This window comes from Spinacia oleracea, chromosome 2 (assembly GCF_020520425.1).
Source record: "Spinacia oleracea cultivar Varoflay chromosome 2, BTI_SOV_V1, whole genome shotgun sequence".
In the NCBI taxonomy this organism is placed as follows: domain Eukaryota; kingdom Viridiplantae; phylum Streptophyta; class Magnoliopsida; order Caryophyllales; family Amaranthaceae; genus Spinacia; species Spinacia oleracea.
The window spans coordinates 59,427,111-59,445,923 of NC_079488.1; the positions used below are offsets into that span (position 1 = coordinate 59,427,111).

Here is an 18,813-nt window from a genome sequence, read left to right on the forward strand (position 1 = left end):
ACATTTGAAGCGTGGTTTCCCGAGTTTAGTATCAACAAACACGAACAAATAACTCCAATTGTCGTTCCTCTATTTGGTTCACCGACACGTTCAGATCCTTCTTGATAATCGTAGCTTAGACAACGTTCAAGAGTGTTTGCTTTTGGGAAGAACAATTCTAATGGAGGCACAGAGAGTTTAGCTTTTTCTCTTGCCTTAGGTTAGAATCTGATTTTTCATCATTAGGTTAGGGAAAAACATGTAGATTAGGTTATTATAATAACCTATCTAGTAAGCCAAGCCAACCGGCCAAGCACAAGGCTCAACCGGCCAGCAAGGACCATAAGCACGCTGACACGCATAAGCGCACAACACTGCAGCGCATGGGCTTGGGCCGTCGTTGTTGCTGCTACTGTGGGTTCCTTGCGCGCGGGCACATCCGAGGCAGAAAAGCCGTGGACCCTTGCTCCTTGTGCTTTGCTCGTGGGCTTGGTTTCGTGTTTGCTTCATTTAATTATCATCCGATAATTTATTTATCGTTTCGTTCTTGACGATCCATTGTTGTACGATACGATTATTCGTTTTGCCTTGCTTACGAATATACGCAATCACGATATACGATTTCATGATCCAATGTTAAATCGTACAATTATGTTTTCCGAACTAATTTCCCAAAAACCTATTAAATGAATTTTCGATTCATTTAATCCGATGATCTGTTACATGCCAATGGTGTGACCTTATAGGTTCAGTCAAGAGTAAGCTGTGAGCCTAATATAGATTAGAACTCACTGATCGGAAGCATTGCTCCAGCTAGCTGTTCCGATCACTTGATCTCACTGAATTAATTGTTCGTAATTAATCTGAACCTTGGTATTAGCTAATGCACCTTGGGTGAAGGACACATTTCCTTCCACCAGGTCCTCCACTCGAAATCGCATCCCCAGTTTTTCAGCCAAGTGGTCGACAAGGTGCATGACCCGCCAGACCTGCGGCATCAATTGCGCCGGCGGCACTTCTAGGGTTTTTAGAACGCCTCTTACCAACGACGTGAATGGGTAGGTGTACCCAATTTTGAAGGGATACTCATAAAAGCAGACCCAGCCGTCCGCCGTCCAATTGGCCCGCTCATCAGGCAGCGGCAAACGGATCACCGCCGTCGACGGGAAGCCACAACCGGCCTTCAGCGCCTCCATGTCTTGATTCCCCCAAGTCGCCGCCTCAGCATTCTTTTTATCAAGAATGTTGCTCGGACTGAACAAAGGGTCGTCGTCCAGATCGCATTCAATAACAACCTTCTTGTTCTTTGCACGGGTCGATTTGGTCCCCATTCTGTGCGACATAGGGGGTGAAAGCCAGAAGAGAAGAAGCAGAAAGAGGTGGTTACCTGAATTCTGGAGAAAGAAGAGCTCTGGATTTTGCAGTTGAGAAAGAGAGAGAGGGGAAGCGTGAGGAAGTAGAAGTGAAGATATGTATTTATTCAAGTGACTGGCGGTTGGCTTCTCGAGACCATCATTACATCCTACCGGCCATTGGGAGAGCAGGAGGTTTATTTCCTCCCTTTTTTCGAAATTGAAACCCATTTTTCTTTCGAACTTCCCGGAAGAAATTCAAAATGGGTTTGGGGACAATTGTTAGGGGGGGAAATACGCTCCTGGTGATGTGGCTCGAATGTGCCACCATAAGGCATACATGGCAGCTAGCAAGGCATGAATGGCGACTGACCAACTCGCCTACAACGGTTATGAGAGCAGCATAGGTTACGACAATGATTAAGTAAGGAGCTAGAGTTAAGGGAGGGAGTATTAATGGCTCAATTAACCCGTTATTCTGTACGTTACATCCTCATGTAAGGCCATATAAGGCCACAGATGACTGTTTGCATGATTAGAACACTACTTCCTAATAATATACTACTTTATGCTTAAACATATTGCTCTCACCATCTCGTAATTATCTTGCTCAAACGATTGTTAGCACCTCTCTAAGACAAGTTCGACTCTAAGGTGAATTTGTCCAAAACAATTGATCTTCAGTCGTTTGTTAATTGGTTTAGATATGACACACGCAAAACCATGCTCACATGATGAACAAACCAACTCAATATCTTCATCATATTTCCTAAATGTTGCAATAAATGGGCTCAGAATCCAATAAAGGTCAAGCAAACTCGACATAACCAAAACTGAGCTCATGACATCCATACGCTCTTGATCAGCCAATGAATTATTGTTGACCCTTGAATAAAGCCTTTTCTCCATATATCATAAGCCTAATTTTGAAATGAAACGAAAAATATATGAGTAATTTCCTAAAACCAGACTCAAACCGGACACCCTTCACTATTTGGGCTATATCTCACGTTCTATGAATGATACCGAGTAATTACACAGCTTACTCTTGACTGAACCTGTAGGGTCACATAAAAATGTGAACAGATCAAGTATTTAGACGAATATATATTATTCAATAAATATTCTAATAGACATATGTATTTGTAAATGACGCATGTTGGGCTCAGTGGGAGTGAACAATTGACAAAAGAAAAAACCGGAATATTAGCAAAAACGGAAATATTGTTGTAAACAGAAATATAACCACAAACAAATATATTGTCCGAAATGGAAATATTGCAGAAATCGAAAATATTGTTGCAAATGGAAATATTGGCTGAATCTGAAATATTGTTAGAAATGAAAAACGAATCGGAAACACGAAGCTTAAAGCATAAGACCGAAGCACGAGCCAAAGGTCGCATGCATTTCGTCAAGAAAATATGTCTTTGCTCTAAGTATGCATTTAATGTATTTATACGAAGTCTAATAAATGTTGTCCAAATTAATTAACGAGTTAATTATTCAGTGAGATCAAGTGGTCGTAATGGCTAGCTAGAGCCACTTCATATCAAGTGGAATTAATAATAATTAATTACACATCTTGCACTTGATTGAACCCGTGGGTCACACAATTAATATGTGAACGGATCAATTATTTAGACGAATATAAAATATTCAATAAATACTCTAATATATGTATATCTATTTGTAAATGACAGATGATAGACCTCAGTGGGAGCTAACAACCGTCAAAAGGAAATATTAGAAATATTACCGGAAACGAAAATGTTGTTCGAATCGGAAATGATGTCGGAATCGGAAAAGGAATTAGACACACGAAGTTCTATCCATGAGCATGAAGCACGGGCTGCGTGCATCACAACCCAAAACCCTCTTACCAATTTCTTTTGTGAAGTATAGGGGTGAGTTTGAGGCAGTTGTGTATACATGAGAGGATGATGACTGGAGCAAGGATGATGTTTATTTTTCACCCCTCGTGGGTGGCGGGGATGAGAATTTTAGGCGGGTACGGGTGTGGAGGCGCCACCCCACCTCAAAGTCATCTATAGCTAAATAAAACAAATGGTTAAGATAGGTGTTAAGTGATCGGGTAATGAGGTAGATGAAGCGAGTTTTAAGTGGGTACTAGTGTTTAACTATCGAAGTGAAGGGTACGTGGATGAGAATAACTTTATGCTTGACATAGAGGGGTGAAGGAGGATGGAAATAATTTTTTCTATGTACATTTATTTGTTATATTCTTTTTTAATAAATAAGATACGAGGTGGGCAATAACACACTTATCCATCATTCATTTTAATTAGGAGAATTTCTATAAGCTCTATTTTGATGATAATCGTCTACCACTATAGTTTAGATTTCATATAAAATTATACTATAAACCGTACATCGCACTGTTACTATACTACTCCATCCGTCCCTAATTGTTTGTCATGTGCACTAAAAGTGATTTATTAAGAACGGGCTGTGTAGAATTGACAAGAGACAAAAGTGGTGCGCAAAATGTATTTTATGAGAGAGTAAAGTTGTGGTCCCATGAGCTTTTATGGTAATAGAGAAACCATTTGAGGAGGAAACTAAAATGACAAATGGTGCGAACAGAAGGAGACGAATAGAGTATTTTTTTTTTTCAGCAACTTTTCGGTAGGACCGCCTTACAGGCGCGTGTAGGAAAGACCGCCTGTAAAACCACGCGCGCGTGGCTTCACGCGCGATATAAATCGAAATTTTTTCTCTCTCCTCTCATTTTCTGCAAACTCGCTTCTTCACCTTCTCTCCTCTCAAAACTCTCTCTGTAACCCTAAACCCTAACTGCAGATCACGAATCTCATCTCCTCCTCCGCCACCGAATCTGCAGACCCTAACCCTAGTTTTTCTCCTCCGTCGATTTCCATGGAGTCCTCACCGTCGTTTTCGCATGATAACTTTAACAACTCCGCCGCACCGTCCACCAATTTAGGGAGTTTTTCAACCTTCTACGGCGGAGACAACCTCCATGAATACCATCCTCCTCCAGAATTTCTTCCTCCACCTCGATTTTGTACAGTTCAACGACTTCGTTCTCCAAGATTTCTTCCTCCACCTCGATTTTCTACAGTTCAAGGATTTCGATCTCAACGATTTCCGCCTCCACCTGCAACGCCTAGATTTGCTACTGATAATCGATATTTTCCTTCTCCTACATTTGCTGCTCCTTCTAGATTTGGGGCTCCTTCTAGATTTGCTGCTCCTGATGGATTTAATTCCACTGTTAACTTTCAATCACCTGCTCCTCCTAGATTTGAAGCTCCGGAACCAATGAATTTGTTACTTGAATATCAAACAGGAAATACTGCAACAACAGAAACAACGTCAGACACAACTTCTGGAAAAACATCAGAAACGATGTCAGACACAACGTCTGGAAGCAAGACATCAAGTAATAAACTAAACACAATGGGCAAATAAACTAAATACAATGGGCAAATAAACTAAATACTTTCATATGTTAACTAATTTTAGTTTTCTTTAACTAATTTTATGAATTTTGTAACTAATTGCTCCTAAACTGATTAAACAATTTAAAAAATTTGTAACTAATTTTAATGAAAACTTTAACTAAACATTTGAATTTTGTAACTAATTATGTTTTTTCTTTAACTAAATAACTGAAATTTTTAACTAGTTAACCGGTTAAAACTAATTGCATTTTTTTGGTAACTAATGTCTTTAATATTTTAACTAATTACATTAACTGTTTAACTTTTTAAGCAAGTATACCACTTAACTTGGGCAAATTAAAATAATTTTAACTATCTCATTTCAGTTGTTAACTAATTCTAATGAAAACTTTAACTAAACATTTGAATTTTTTAACTAATTATGTTTTTTCTTTAACTAAATAAGTGAAATTTTAAACTAGTTAACTGATTAAAAGTTTTTGCGTTATTTTTTTAACTAATTTCTTTAAGATTTTAACTAATTTCTATTGATTCTTAACTAATTTGTTTTTTATTTTACAGGTTTAAAAACTAAATTTGATAACTTAACAGAGGATGAAATAAGAGGATCATTGACTGGATATGAAGCACAAACCCTTGATGAAATATTTTCTCTTTATCAAAGACATTCAGTGTTTATCGGATTTTCAGTGAGGAAAGCTACAACAAGGAGAGTTCCAAAAACTGGAGAGCTCAAGGAACAATAATTTTGTTGTTCAAAGCAAGGAAAAAGAAGAGAAGAAAAATCAAAGAACAACGAGGAATTACCTTTACCATGTGAAAGCAAACCAAAAAAAGAGTCAAAACAAACAAGAAAACAAGATATTACTAGAACGGGATGCAATGCGCAGATAAGAGTGAAGTTGAACTGTAGTGGAATGTTTGAAATTAAGCATCATGTTATTGAACACAATCATGATTTAGCAAGATTGTCACTGCAACACTTTCATAGGTACAAATAATTAAACCAAACACGTTCACTAATTCGTTTAATTTCCTAACTAATCTGTTTAAAACGTGAACTATTTATATATTTTCATTAACTATTTGCTTTACAGGTCAGAAAGAAAAATTGATGAAGATAAGGCACAAGTAATTGAAGGGCTTGCTTTATCAGGAATACAACCAGCAGATTCATAAAGATATATGTGTAATGAATCCGGTGACCCGAAAGTGCTTGGCCACACATTAATTGACCACATGAATTTTTCAAGTAGATTGAAGATGAAAACAATAGAAGGAAAAGATTCACAAGCAGTGGTGAATATGTTAATTCGCAGAGGAGAAGAAGAACCGGATTTTTTTTATCGTGTTAAGTTGAATGAGAAAAATCAAGTTATAGGCATATATTGGAGAGATGGAATGATGAAAGAAGATTATGATATATATGGAGACGTGTGTGTGTTTGACACGACCTTCAGAACAAACAAATACAACTTAGTTTGTGCACCGTTTGTAGGCGTCAACAACCACTGGAGTAATGTGATGTTTGGATGTGCCTTTATTGCTGATGAAAAAACAGACACTTTTGTGTGGCTATTGGAAGTATTTCTAGAGTCTATGGGAGAAAAAGCACCAGTAACTATCTTCACTGATCAAGATCAGGCAATGGCAAATGCTATTGAACAAGTAAGAATACCTTAACTAATTTGTTAATATTGTTAACTAATTGCTTCTTTTTGTTCACTAATCACTTACAAATCTTCACTAATTAATAGACACTCTTCTCTGATGTCTTCAGTAGTTTACTAAAAAGTTAAAATCATTAACTAATTCATATTAATACTTAACTAATACTATTCTGTGAATATAATAGGTATTTCCTCATACTAGACATAGATTATGCTTATGGCACCTACAAAAAAATGCTGTGTCAAGGTTTGGAGATTTAAAGGCTGACACGACATTCAAGGACACTTTTAAAAAGTGTTTATATGGCTGCTCCAATGAAGAACAATTTGAAACAACATGGTTTGAAATGATTCAAACGTATGGGCTTCAAAATCATGAATGGTTTACAAATTTGTACACCATAAAGGAAAAGTGGTGTACAACTTTAAACAAAGATTTTTTTTCAGCTGGTATTTTGTCTTCACAAAGGTTAGTTACCAACTGAAACAATTGATATAAATATTTAACTAATTGGTATAAATATTTAACTAAGTATTTCGATTTTTTAACTAATGTCTTGCAATGCTTAACTAATTGGTGGAGTTGTTTATCTAATTGTGTTTTGTTTAACTATTTGATTGGTTTATTTAACTATTTGGTTTTAAAATGTAACTATTTCAGCATATTTATTAACTAATTGAATATTTTTCTTTTAAAAAGGAGTGAGAGCACAAACAATGCCATTGGATTTAAAGGGAACAAATCAACTACCCTAACAGAATTCTTCCATATATTTGGGGCAACAGTAGATCGGTGGAGGTATCAAGAAGATCAGAATGAGTTTAATTGCGGAAATTCAATGCCTAAATCAGATTTTCCAATGGTTGGAATGATTAAACACGCGGCAAGTGTTTATACGCTCACCTTGTTTCGAGATTTTGAAAAAGAATTCAAGTATGCAATGGGTTGCATATCAACTATTCATCACATGGAGGACACTTTCATTGGTTATAAAGTACAACACGAATCATGGCCAGACCACACTGCAAAACATGTAGCATTTGATCCATCAACCAATTCAATTGCTTGCAATTGTAGAAATTTTGAAGAATCAGGTTAGCTAATTCTGTTGACTAAATCTTTTAAAAAGTTAACTAATCGTATTCAATTCTTAACTAATTGATTCCTGTACTTAACTAAATAGTGTCAGTTTTAAACTAATTGATTTCAGTTCTTAACTAATTGTTTGAAAAACTTAACTAATTGTATTCATTTTTTAACTAATTCATTTCAGAAAGTTCTTAGATTTCAGTTTAATTTTCTTGCATTATGATCAAATATTGCTCCTATTACAACATGCAGGATGGCTATGTTTTCATGCAATTCGAGTTCTACATGTACATTCTATAATCAATATCCCAGAGAAATATATTTGCAAAAGATGGACAAAGTTTGCAAAAAGTGAAGTATGGAAGAGAGTGGAACAAAGAGAAGATAATGGTATTGAAAAAAGAAAAATCACTCCATGGCGTTACGAGATGGCAAGAAATTTTTACAATTTGGTTCTTAAATGTCAGGACAGTGACGAGGCAAAAAAAGGTTTTTAACTAAATGAAGGTTAACTATTACATACAAATTTAATACTAATTTCTATTAGAGTTTAACTATTTTTTTTAATTTTTTACTATTAGGTTCTGAGAGCTGCTTATGCAAGTGCTAGTGACAACATAAATAAAGTGCTAGAAGCAGAAAAGGCAGCACAAAAAGATGCAGCTCAAAAAGAAGCAGAGGATGTGGCACCTACTTCATCATCATCATCATCAAATGCACTTCTAGAATATCCTGGTCAATTTCCACAAATAACAGTTCAGAATCCACCACAAATAAAGACAAAAGGAAGAAGTAAAAGAAAAAAGGGACACTTTGAGGTCAGAGAATCATCAACAGCAGCTAAAGAATTCGGAACATTTCCAACAAAACCACAACTATTTTAAAGATTTGTGTAATTAATTGAATATGAACAGGAATTAGTCAAAGAAAGTGATTGTGTAGTGAAACTATCAGACAAAATATTCAAAGAGAAAACACAAATATTTATATTTGATTTTTAATACTACTTCAATTTTTACTTCACATTATTTATTTATCTTGCAATTGTTTAACTAATTGCTTTGATTATTTAACTAAGCAGCTCAATTTATGAACTAAAGGCTTCCATTTCTTAACTAATTGGATTGCAATACTTGATTTAACCAAGTGATCCATTTTTTTAACTAATGTCTTGCATTGTTTAACTAATTGGTTGAGTTGTTTGACTAATTGGTTCATTAGTATAACTAAGTGGTTGGTTTGCTTAACTATTTTGTTCTAATGAACTGCACTAACTGGTTGGATTACTTAACTATTTGTATCAGAGACTTTACTAACTAGTTGGATTACTTAACTAATTGGATTACATTGTTTAACTAGATTACATTGATTAACTAATTGTTTCAATGACATCACGAACTAGTTGGATTACTTAACTAATTGTTTCAGAGATTTAACTAAATGTGCAACTAACAGTACCACATGTTAATTTGTTAGAAAAAAGAACCACTATCAACTAAAACCACTATCACCTAAAATGTTTGGCAAATTTCACAACTAGACCAACTCCTAAGTTGATTCACTCGTCAACTTTATGTCTTTTCATGCTCGGTTCTTCAGTTCCTGATGTGGGGGCTGTTGTTGCAGTCTTGGCTCCACGCCTTGTCATGGCATATGTTTTAAGTGGTTCAGAAACATCTTCTTTGGCATTCTCTGCTGCTGCTGCCTTCTGTGCCTTCTTCAAAGCAATAGTTTGTAGTCTCTTCTGCACATCAGCAGCCTTCTTCTGTTTCAGTTGTTCTTGCAACTGGGCAGTAGCCTCTTCTTCTTGTTTACGCCTCTTTTCGTCTTCTTCTTTCTTCTTCTTCTATTCTTCAATCTTCTTCAGTTGACGATCATGGATAGCGGGGGCAATACCAGCTTTCACGGAGTTGAATCCTTCAATTTCCTTGAGCACATCTTGTTGAATTTGGTTCAAATCAGACAGAACTAAGGCACTACAAACCTTAGCTCTGCACTGAATTCTGGTTGAACGCTGAAAAAAAAAGAAAAACAGACTAATTAGTAATTGAGTTTCACAGTTAACTAATTTCTATAATATTTAACTAATTGTATTTCACAGTTAACTAATTGCCATATATACTTAACTAATTGTATTTCACAGTTAACTAATTGTCATGTGTACTTATCTAACTAACCAGTCTAACTAATTGCTTAACTAATTGAATTTCACAGTTAACTAATTGGTATAAATATTTAACTAATTGTATTTCACAGTTAACTAATTTCCATATCTACTTAACTAATTGGATTTCACAGTTAACTTATTTCCATGTATACTTAACTAATTGCCATTTATACTTAACTAATTTCCATATGTACTTAACTAATTCCCATATGTACTTAACTAATTGATTTCAGTTCTTAACTAATTGGTTGAATACTAAAATAAAATAAAATAATGTTTAACCAATAAATCTAAACAATTAACTAATTCTTTTAAAAACACTTAAAAATATTGAAAACACTTAACTAAAAGAGAATTACCTTGGAGAGATCACAAGTCATCTCCTCTCCGTCAAAAAAGTGCATTGCCATCAACAGAAAAACCCCACAATCTACATGATTAGGGGTTTTTGATCTTCCAGGGAAATCAAGATATGTCATTTCGAAATCTAAAAGCTCGGAAGCTGATGGATGATCAATTTTTTAGGTTATGATACATATGAGAATTCATAAATCATGCGGAAAAAACCATTAAGCCAGGAATACATATTATTTACACATAATCATATAGCATAATTTAGATGCATACTCTTTGTTGCGTGCCTTCCCCAGCTGCGCCCGAACCGAACAAGAACAAGTCTTTAAGACTCCAAGTGTCGTCCCTCCGTAGATAGTCCACAGCACGTCCGGATCCGCCTTAAGATTGACCAACTAGAATCGCCCTTAAGGTACTAGAATTTTCGGCACTTTTGAGCAAGATGTGTGATTGAATTTTTCTCTCAAAAACTCACTTTGAATACTTTGAAACTCGTTATAAATTGTGAACCCAGGCCACATATTTATAGGGGTATGGAAAGGGAATTGGAATCCTATTCAGATACAAATTAATTAAACCTAGAATCCTACAAGAACTCTAATTAATTAATTTATCAAATAGAATTAGGAATTTAATCATTAACCGAACTCTGCACATTTTAGGAATCGTGCATGAACACAAACACTTACGCACACACACACGGCAGCCACGATGGGCCGCCCATGCGCGTGCGTGCGAGCAGCAGCCCACGCAGCGAGGCCTACGCGAGCTACAAGCCCACGCAAGCATCTGCGCGCGCTGCGCGCGCTGTGCGCGCTGCCACGGCCTGCTGGGCCTGGCCTTGCGCTGGGCCTGGCGTGGCCTTGGCTGTTCGTGTGGCGCGCTGGGCTTGCTGGGCGATGGCCTGGCTTCGTGCTGGGCCCTCGTCCGGCAGGCCTCGTCCGATGCTTATTCGTACGATACGCTTCCGATTAAATTTCCGATTCCGGAATTCATTTCCGATACGAACAATATTTAACATTTCCGATTCCGGAATTAATTTCCGTTTCGAACAAATATTTAATATTTCCGTTTCCGGAATTATTTTCCGATTCCGATAATATTTCCGATTCTGACAATATTTCCGTTTCCGGCAATATTTCCGATTCTGGCAATATTTCCATTTCCGATAATATTTTCCGATACGTACCATGTTTCCGTTTCCGGCAACATCTACGACTTGGATAATATTTATATTTCCGATACGATCCATATTTCCGTTTCCGGCAATATCATCGTTTCCGGAGTATTCATTTCTTGCCTGTGACGATCTCAGCTCCCACTGAAACCAAGATCCGTCGATTCCGAATATTCATAGATGGAGTATTTAATGCCATTAAATACTTGATCCGTTTACGTACTATTTGTGTGACCCTACGGGTTCAGTCAAGAGTAAGCTGTGGATTAATATCATTAATTCCACTTGAACTGAAGCGGCCTCTAGCTAGGCATTCAGCTCACTTGATCTCACTGAATTATTATCTTGTTAATTAATACTGAACCGCATTTATTAGACTTAACATAGAATGCATACTTGGACCAAGGGCATTATTTCCTTCAGTCTCCCACTTTTCCTTAGGGACAAGTGTGCATTTCCTAATTCCTTTGTCGCTCGATGCTTGCTCTTGAACATAAGGTAAGAGTTTTCATCCTTATTATGTCCAGAGGTGTTCCTCGGTTTCAGAGTTCAACTGATCAAATAAACAGATAATCATAGCCTATGATTCATCCGAGCACGGCCATGCATTTCACAGTTTCTAGCTCTCCGAGTGGCCTTGTACAACTTTTAAGCATCTCATCCCGATTTATGGGAGGACAATCCCAATCTTGCGATCTTGAGATTAGACTTCGTTTGATAGGTGATTACCTGAGCGTTGCCTTTATAGCCTCCTTTTACGGTGCGACGGTTGGTCAACGTCAAAGCAACCAGTTCTCAAACAAGTAATCTCAAATCACTCAGGTATTGAGGATTTAGTGTCTAATAATTTTAATGAAATTTACTTATGACAGATTTTCATCTCTTACAGTAAAGTTTCATAGGTCTTGTCCGATACTAGTCTTCCCAAAGTAAGTATCTATGCAAATGATTATGACATTGCCATGTCCACATAGTTCAAGAAACAGAACTACTAGTCATCTTGCATTCTAATCGTCTAACGTTTTCTATGCGTCCAATTTTATAGAAAACTCCGACTAGGGACCATTTTCAACCTTTGACATTCAAGTTCACTTGATAGACATTTCTTAGTCACAGGACTGGTCCTGACAGTCTATCTTGAATATTTCGTCAAATTTGAAGGGACTCATCATTTAATACTAAACCAAGATTAAATGGAATATGAAAATACATTTCATATATGATAAATGTTCAACCCCAATGTTTTACAACCATGGGCCTCTAACCCATCTTTAAAACATTTCATGGAATTCAAAGCTATGCTTGATTTCCAGTGCTACAACGTGAGTGTTGCTTCTCACTTGTTGCATGGGTTTAGTTATCATGCTTTGCCAATCTTAACATCCTTTTCATCGAATGTTCTTTGAGATATGATGATAAGATTTTTTCGAGTTTGTTTATTATGTGATCTAGTCTTTCTTACTTCGATGGTGGTTTTACTCATTTTGCAATGAAGAACCATCAAGTTAGCAGACGTTTTTCTTGCTTCAAGAGTGGTTCTACGCATTTTTCAATGAAGAACCATCAAGCCAGCAGATAGGTGATCTACCCAAGTTCAGTGAAGAACTTTAAACAACCCTGTTTTATTGCTTCTTAGGCAATAATTACTTTTACTTCAACTGTATAGGTTGCTAGTGATGCTTTGTTTGGATTTACCTATCCAAGCAGTTCATAGATATGTGGAAGACTCTCCAACTATATCTTAGAACATAGAAATTATTATTTTAATTTCCCACGCAACAACTCATGGTCTCCAACCCATGTTGCCATTTTCAAAACACGATTCTCTATAGCTCGTCCTTATCAATGGTTAACTCCAAAGGGTCTTGCTTGATCCTTTGCCAGTGTTTATGCGTGTAGCATCAATATTTAGCATATCTTTATTTCCTTGAATCAAGAACTATTCCTATGTACCTTTTCAAGTACCATAAGTATTCTTGATCTCAATCTAGTTGATCTTTACTTAGATCAATAGAGATTGGTATGTGTTCGTCATGGCTAAAGTCATACGATACGTTTTTGGCGATCCTCATATTATATCATACATGATAAATTATTTTGCAGAATAATTCCCAATTGAATTCTATTCATGTAACTTTAGCTTATCTAGTTTCAGTAAATACTAAATTCAGCTAAATTCTTTGACATATAATATAGGTTAAGAATCTTATTTAGATCCTTTGATGTTTAACTTAGTAAATGCTTATACATAGTTCAAACATCCTTTACTTAGATTTATTCACATGGGTCGAATATCTCCAATGGAGACTTTCGTGTTTGATTTAGTAAATGCCATTACTTAATCCAAAACAATATCATAAGATCTTTGTAAATAGATCTTAATACCCAGTATGTACCAAGTTTCGCCATGGTCCATCATGGATGAATAATTTCAAATCTAAGTCATTAGCATTTGAATGTTATTTCACAATAGAGAGATATGTGTGTAATACACATAGGACCAATTAAGTTTTAAGTACTCCCACTAAACTTCTTATATATCTATAAGAATCATGTATATTTTATGAAACTAAAATGCTTATTAGCTTCACTTAAAATACAGTTCCAATTCCCAATTGCTTGCTTAAATCTGTACTTAGATTTTATAAGCTAGCTTTCCTTTTCAAGCATTTATTTGGATCCACAAATTCTATGACATGCCATGTACATAGTTTATTCCAACATTTGATTGAGGAATACGTTTTGTCATCCAATTGCTATATGTACTAATATGCAATCATTGCTTGAATTATAGACTTAAGCATTACGATTTAGCATGAGGTTTCAACACAATCCATGCCATGAATTTGCTTGTAACCTTTAGCAACTAATCTAGCTTTGTGTGTGAACACAATTTCATGTTTGATGGTTTTTATCCTTAAAACAAACTTGCAACCAATAGGTGTGAACCTATTCTTGCAAATCAACAAAATTTCAATTTTGTCATCAAAACATTGAGTATGTTTTATGGCCTCTAACCATTTAAAACATTTGAGTCTATATATGGCCTCTAACCATTTTAGGGAATCTAGGTTTCGTCATAGCTTTCTTACAAGTCACAAACTCATTAATCTACATGATAATAGTTTGACTGCAAGTTGTAGGTTTCTTCACTATTTAATAGAAGAATCTCATAGTTTCATTGACCTGATCTCTATGTTTCTTCACTATCTAATAGAAGAATCTCATAGTTTCAGTGACTTGAATTCTATGCCTACTTGGGTATAGAACATCAAACAATAGAATATCAATAGCCACTTGAAAGTCCTTTGAATATTCTGTTCTCCTTGAAGCACTTGTGAAGTCTTCTAAGAGATGTCTATTCTTTAAAGCCACTTCTAAAGTCCTTAAAGAATACGTGTTCGGATTTTCTAAAGAACTTCGAAAAGCCTCCGGAATGTCCGTTTATGTTTGTTGTTCGCCTCGAAGACTTTTGAGGTCTATTTTCTCCCACTTGTCATTTTGGAAACGAATCTCCAAAAGGACATCATTTCGAGCAAAGAGCAAACAAACATTATGTTCTCAAAAATTCGTGGTAGAAACAATACCCTTGTGTCTCATTTGAATAAATCATAATGAAACATATATCTAGACTTGGGCCTTAGTTTGTTGAATAACAAACACTAAGCTCCCACTAAGTTTAGCAACTCTTTAGATATATTTAATTGAAAAGATATCCTGAAATTACTTTTCAATAGCTTTGACAAATTTGGTTTAGTTTGGTGGTAGTTGAGCATTTTGTTTTAGAAATTAAAGGAAAAGTCTTTATGATTCATCATTGATCGAATCAAGTACTAATTGACTTCGATTATTCCAACTAAGATATGCCATATCTTATGGACCTAGATTGTGAAATTACAACACACAATCATTGATGATCATATTTGGTCTCAAGTAATCATCAACATGATCTAACCTAGATCTTTATGATTTCTTGCCAAGTGGATTTTATACTTCTGAATCTTTGAACTAGCCAAATAGATTCAACTTATATCACATTTGAGTAAATAAACCTATATTCACTCAAATCCATAATAAAGTCATAAAATCTTTCTTTAGCTTTGAACTCTATTGTCTAGGCATTCTAACAATAGTTCATATCTTTTGTTACTTTCAACAAGTAAGACTAGTCGTCTTAAATTGATCTAGAAATCAGTGAACTTTCAAAAGTCCATCAAAATAGAGCTTTTGAATGTTAACTTGTTGATATGGTCTAAGCAACAATGCCAAAGATTTAGTGGAACTCAAATCAAGGGGTTGATTTGAACCTAGTAAAGTTCTTTAAAGAGTTGTTTGTTTTAATCAAGCATATTGACTCATCCTGTAATTGACCATTTCATTCAAATAAACAAACAAACATTGTTTTTGTTTTTCTTGAATGTGAGTCTTTCTGTGTTTGAAGCAGAAATTTAGGTATGCTGATTATGGAACAAAATAGCCATTAAGTTCCAGCCTTTGAAAGGACTTAAAACAAACTAGATGACCCTGCAACTAATGTAGCATTGCCATGCTTTATTTCCCACTTGTAGGTCATTAGTGTATCCTAGCTTCCATTGTTTGAGTTATTACCGAAGTAAGAACCTCAAGCGGTATATGATACCAAGGAAGTTTGATTGCTAGGTCACTTCTCTTTAAACATAAACTTACAGGTAGAAACGGGATTGTAAATTCCTTTCATCTGTTCCTTTGTTTTCCTATTTCTTGTACCCTTTCTTATAGTCTTAAGAATTGAATTCTTTAGTGTTGACTTTTATACTTTGTTAGACATGTCCAATGTCACCAACAAGGTTCTTTACCATTTTAATTTATGTTGAATATTTTGTTTCAACTAGATGATCTTACCAGAAGCTTCTAAAGTTCTCTAAGCATCGATCTATTCGAATGTCTAGGGACTAGACTCATTCGAGAATTAAATGGACAAAGATATCAGGTTGTTAACCATTGGTAAAGCTGAGCGTATTAAACTCAATGCTTTATGATCTCAAAACTACATTGTATTTTGAATTCACAAGCACCAATTGGTTTGCCATTCGATTTTGATATTCGAAAACAACCATAAAAGTCGCTAAAAGAAACGTACATTTTAAATTGCTCACTTTCTCTCATTTCCGTGAATCGTTCTTGGATTCACTACCAATCGAGGAAATTTACTGTTACCTTTCTAAAAGGATTTATTGCAGTGCAAGATATTTAATTATAAACAATAATTAAAACATACATTGAAGCATGCAAAGTCTAAACATTTATCATGAATAATAACTTGAAAATGAAAGCAATCATGCAATTTAAACAAGTTATTATATTTTATTCGAATTTATTGTTCCGGCAGGTGTGAATAAAATGATTCCAAGATCCTAAAATCATTGAAGAACTAAGCACAGTTTGTCGACTTAATCCTAAAACATCTTAGGTAAGCAAAAGCCTTTTGCTAATAGTCTAAAAACTATTCTTGGTTGATAGGTACGTCTAAGAACTTATTAGGTAAACCTATCGATTTTGCCACGACATAAAAGGACTCCTTACTTATATCGTTGAGTTTCACCAAAACTAACATGTACTCACAATTATTTGTGTACCTTGCCCCTTTAGGACCAATAAGTAACACCTCGCTGAGCGAAAACTATTACTAGATTGATGTAAAGGATATCCAAGCAAGTGTATATTTTGGCATGGCACCTTATAACTCAATTTTTAAGTTTGGAACTTAAGGCCCTTACTATGTTGGTTAGATTTTAAGTGAACTAAAATCCTTAATCATGCAACATAATCAAGCTTTTGATCTCATGCATTTTAAGACATATTTAAAAGCAATAAATAACTTAAAACATGCATAAGATAAATGTGATCTAGTATGGCCCGACTTCATCTTGAAGCTTTGACTTCAAAGTCCGTCTTGAAAATCTCCGTGGGAGGCACCATTTTCTTCAAATAGGATAAGCTATAATTAAAACTAATTACAACTATTTGATGGTACGCAGACCATATTTGAATTAAAAAACAACTTTGGTACTTTAGACCAATTACATTCAAATTAATGGTACGCAGACCATATTTTCTATCCTATTTGGGCCATACTAGTCACTTCATAACCTGCAAAACAGTACATATACAATATATACCATTCACCCATTCATTATCATGAATGGCCCACATAGCTAGTTAGTAAAACACATTATGCATCACGTAAACATTTGCAGCAATTAATCAAGGGCACCAATAATCTACCAATTATTCAGTCCTTATTAATTCTAATCAAGTTGTTTTAACCTTAAGGATTTGTAGACCTAATCAAGAGTTTTATGACTAAAAGGGCTCCCACTTAAACCAATAAATTCATATGCTTTACTAATTTTAAACATAAAAATGTATTTCAGGTCTAACCGGAAACATACAAATTTAATTAAAATTTATAGCTCATATAAATTTATAATTGAATCCAAAAAGTTTAATTTAATTTCAGTCGTATTTAAATTAATTCATGATTTTAATTTTAGTAAAATAATTAGAATAAATAAAATTTATTATAATTACAATATTCAAAATTAAAATCCTAGAAAATAATTTAAATTATTAATTTTAAAATTAATTAAAATTACGTGAACTGAAATTTTCAAATTAAACATTCAAAACGATCTAATCGTAACGCAAACACCCTACGCATTGCACGCCCATGGGCCGCACGCACACAGCCATTGCTGGCCATGTGCGCACAGCCCATGCGCTCGTCGCATAGCTGCTGCATCTCCCATCGCAAGCCATCGCACGCTCGTGGTGCTCGCTGCGCGCGCGCCAGCGCTCGTCGCACGCGAGCCATCGCTCGCAGTGCGCGCTCGCCAGCGCTCGCTGTGCGCGCGAGCCATTGCTCGCTGTGCGCGCAAGCCATCGCTCGCTGGGCGCGCGACATCGCTCGCTGGGCGCGCGACATCGCTCGCTGTGCGCGCGAGCAACGCTGGGCGCAGCGCTCGTGGCACGCGAGCTTGCGCTCGCTGCGCGCGAGGCTGCGCGCTCTTGCGCGAGGCAGTGCGTGTTGTGGCGCAGCTCGCTTGCTGCCCACACGCGACTGCCTTGGCTTGCCTTTCGCCCATGCCCATTTGTTCATAGCTCGTGGCCCACACTACTACAAAAATACCATTTAACAACGTTAATTTAACAGCGCTTTTTGCACTTCTGCTGTTAAAGATATCAAATATAGCATATTACAGCGCTTATAATAAACACGCTATCAAAAATGCTCATATTACAGCGCTTATCCGGCGTGCGCTGTCATATTACATATGTATAATAGCGTTTTACCAACCAACGCTATCAAATAATATGCTACAAACACCTAAGAACACACACTCTCAAAATTGAAAACAACCGCCGTCTTCCTCCCCTGCTTCTTCCTCTTCAAAACCCTTATACTGTACGATCGACTCTCAAATCTCAATCGATCACAACCGGAGCGGCAAAACCCACGGTGGCGATTTCCTTCACGCGACAGCGTTTTCCTTCACCTGACGGCGCTTTCCTTCACCTGGCGGCGCTTCCCTTCTCACG

At 36.0% G+C, this 18,813-nt stretch overlaps 1 protein-coding gene across 1 annotated transcript; it reads left to right on the forward strand.

The window, feature by feature from the left end:
- The first annotated feature begins 5,962 nt into the window (after positions 1-5,962).
- LOC110792238 (protein FAR-RED IMPAIRED RESPONSE 1-like) lies at positions 5,963-8,421 on the forward strand. Its single transcript, XM_056835949.1, has 5 exons — positions 5,963-6,445; positions 6,633-6,916; positions 7,148-7,542; positions 7,790-8,016; positions 8,119-8,421. The coding sequence occupies exons 1-5, from the start codon at positions 5,963-5,965 to the stop codon at positions 8,419-8,421; spliced, it is 1,692 nt and encodes a 563-aa protein (XP_056691927.1).
- Positions 8,422-18,813: the final 10,392 nt, after the last annotated feature.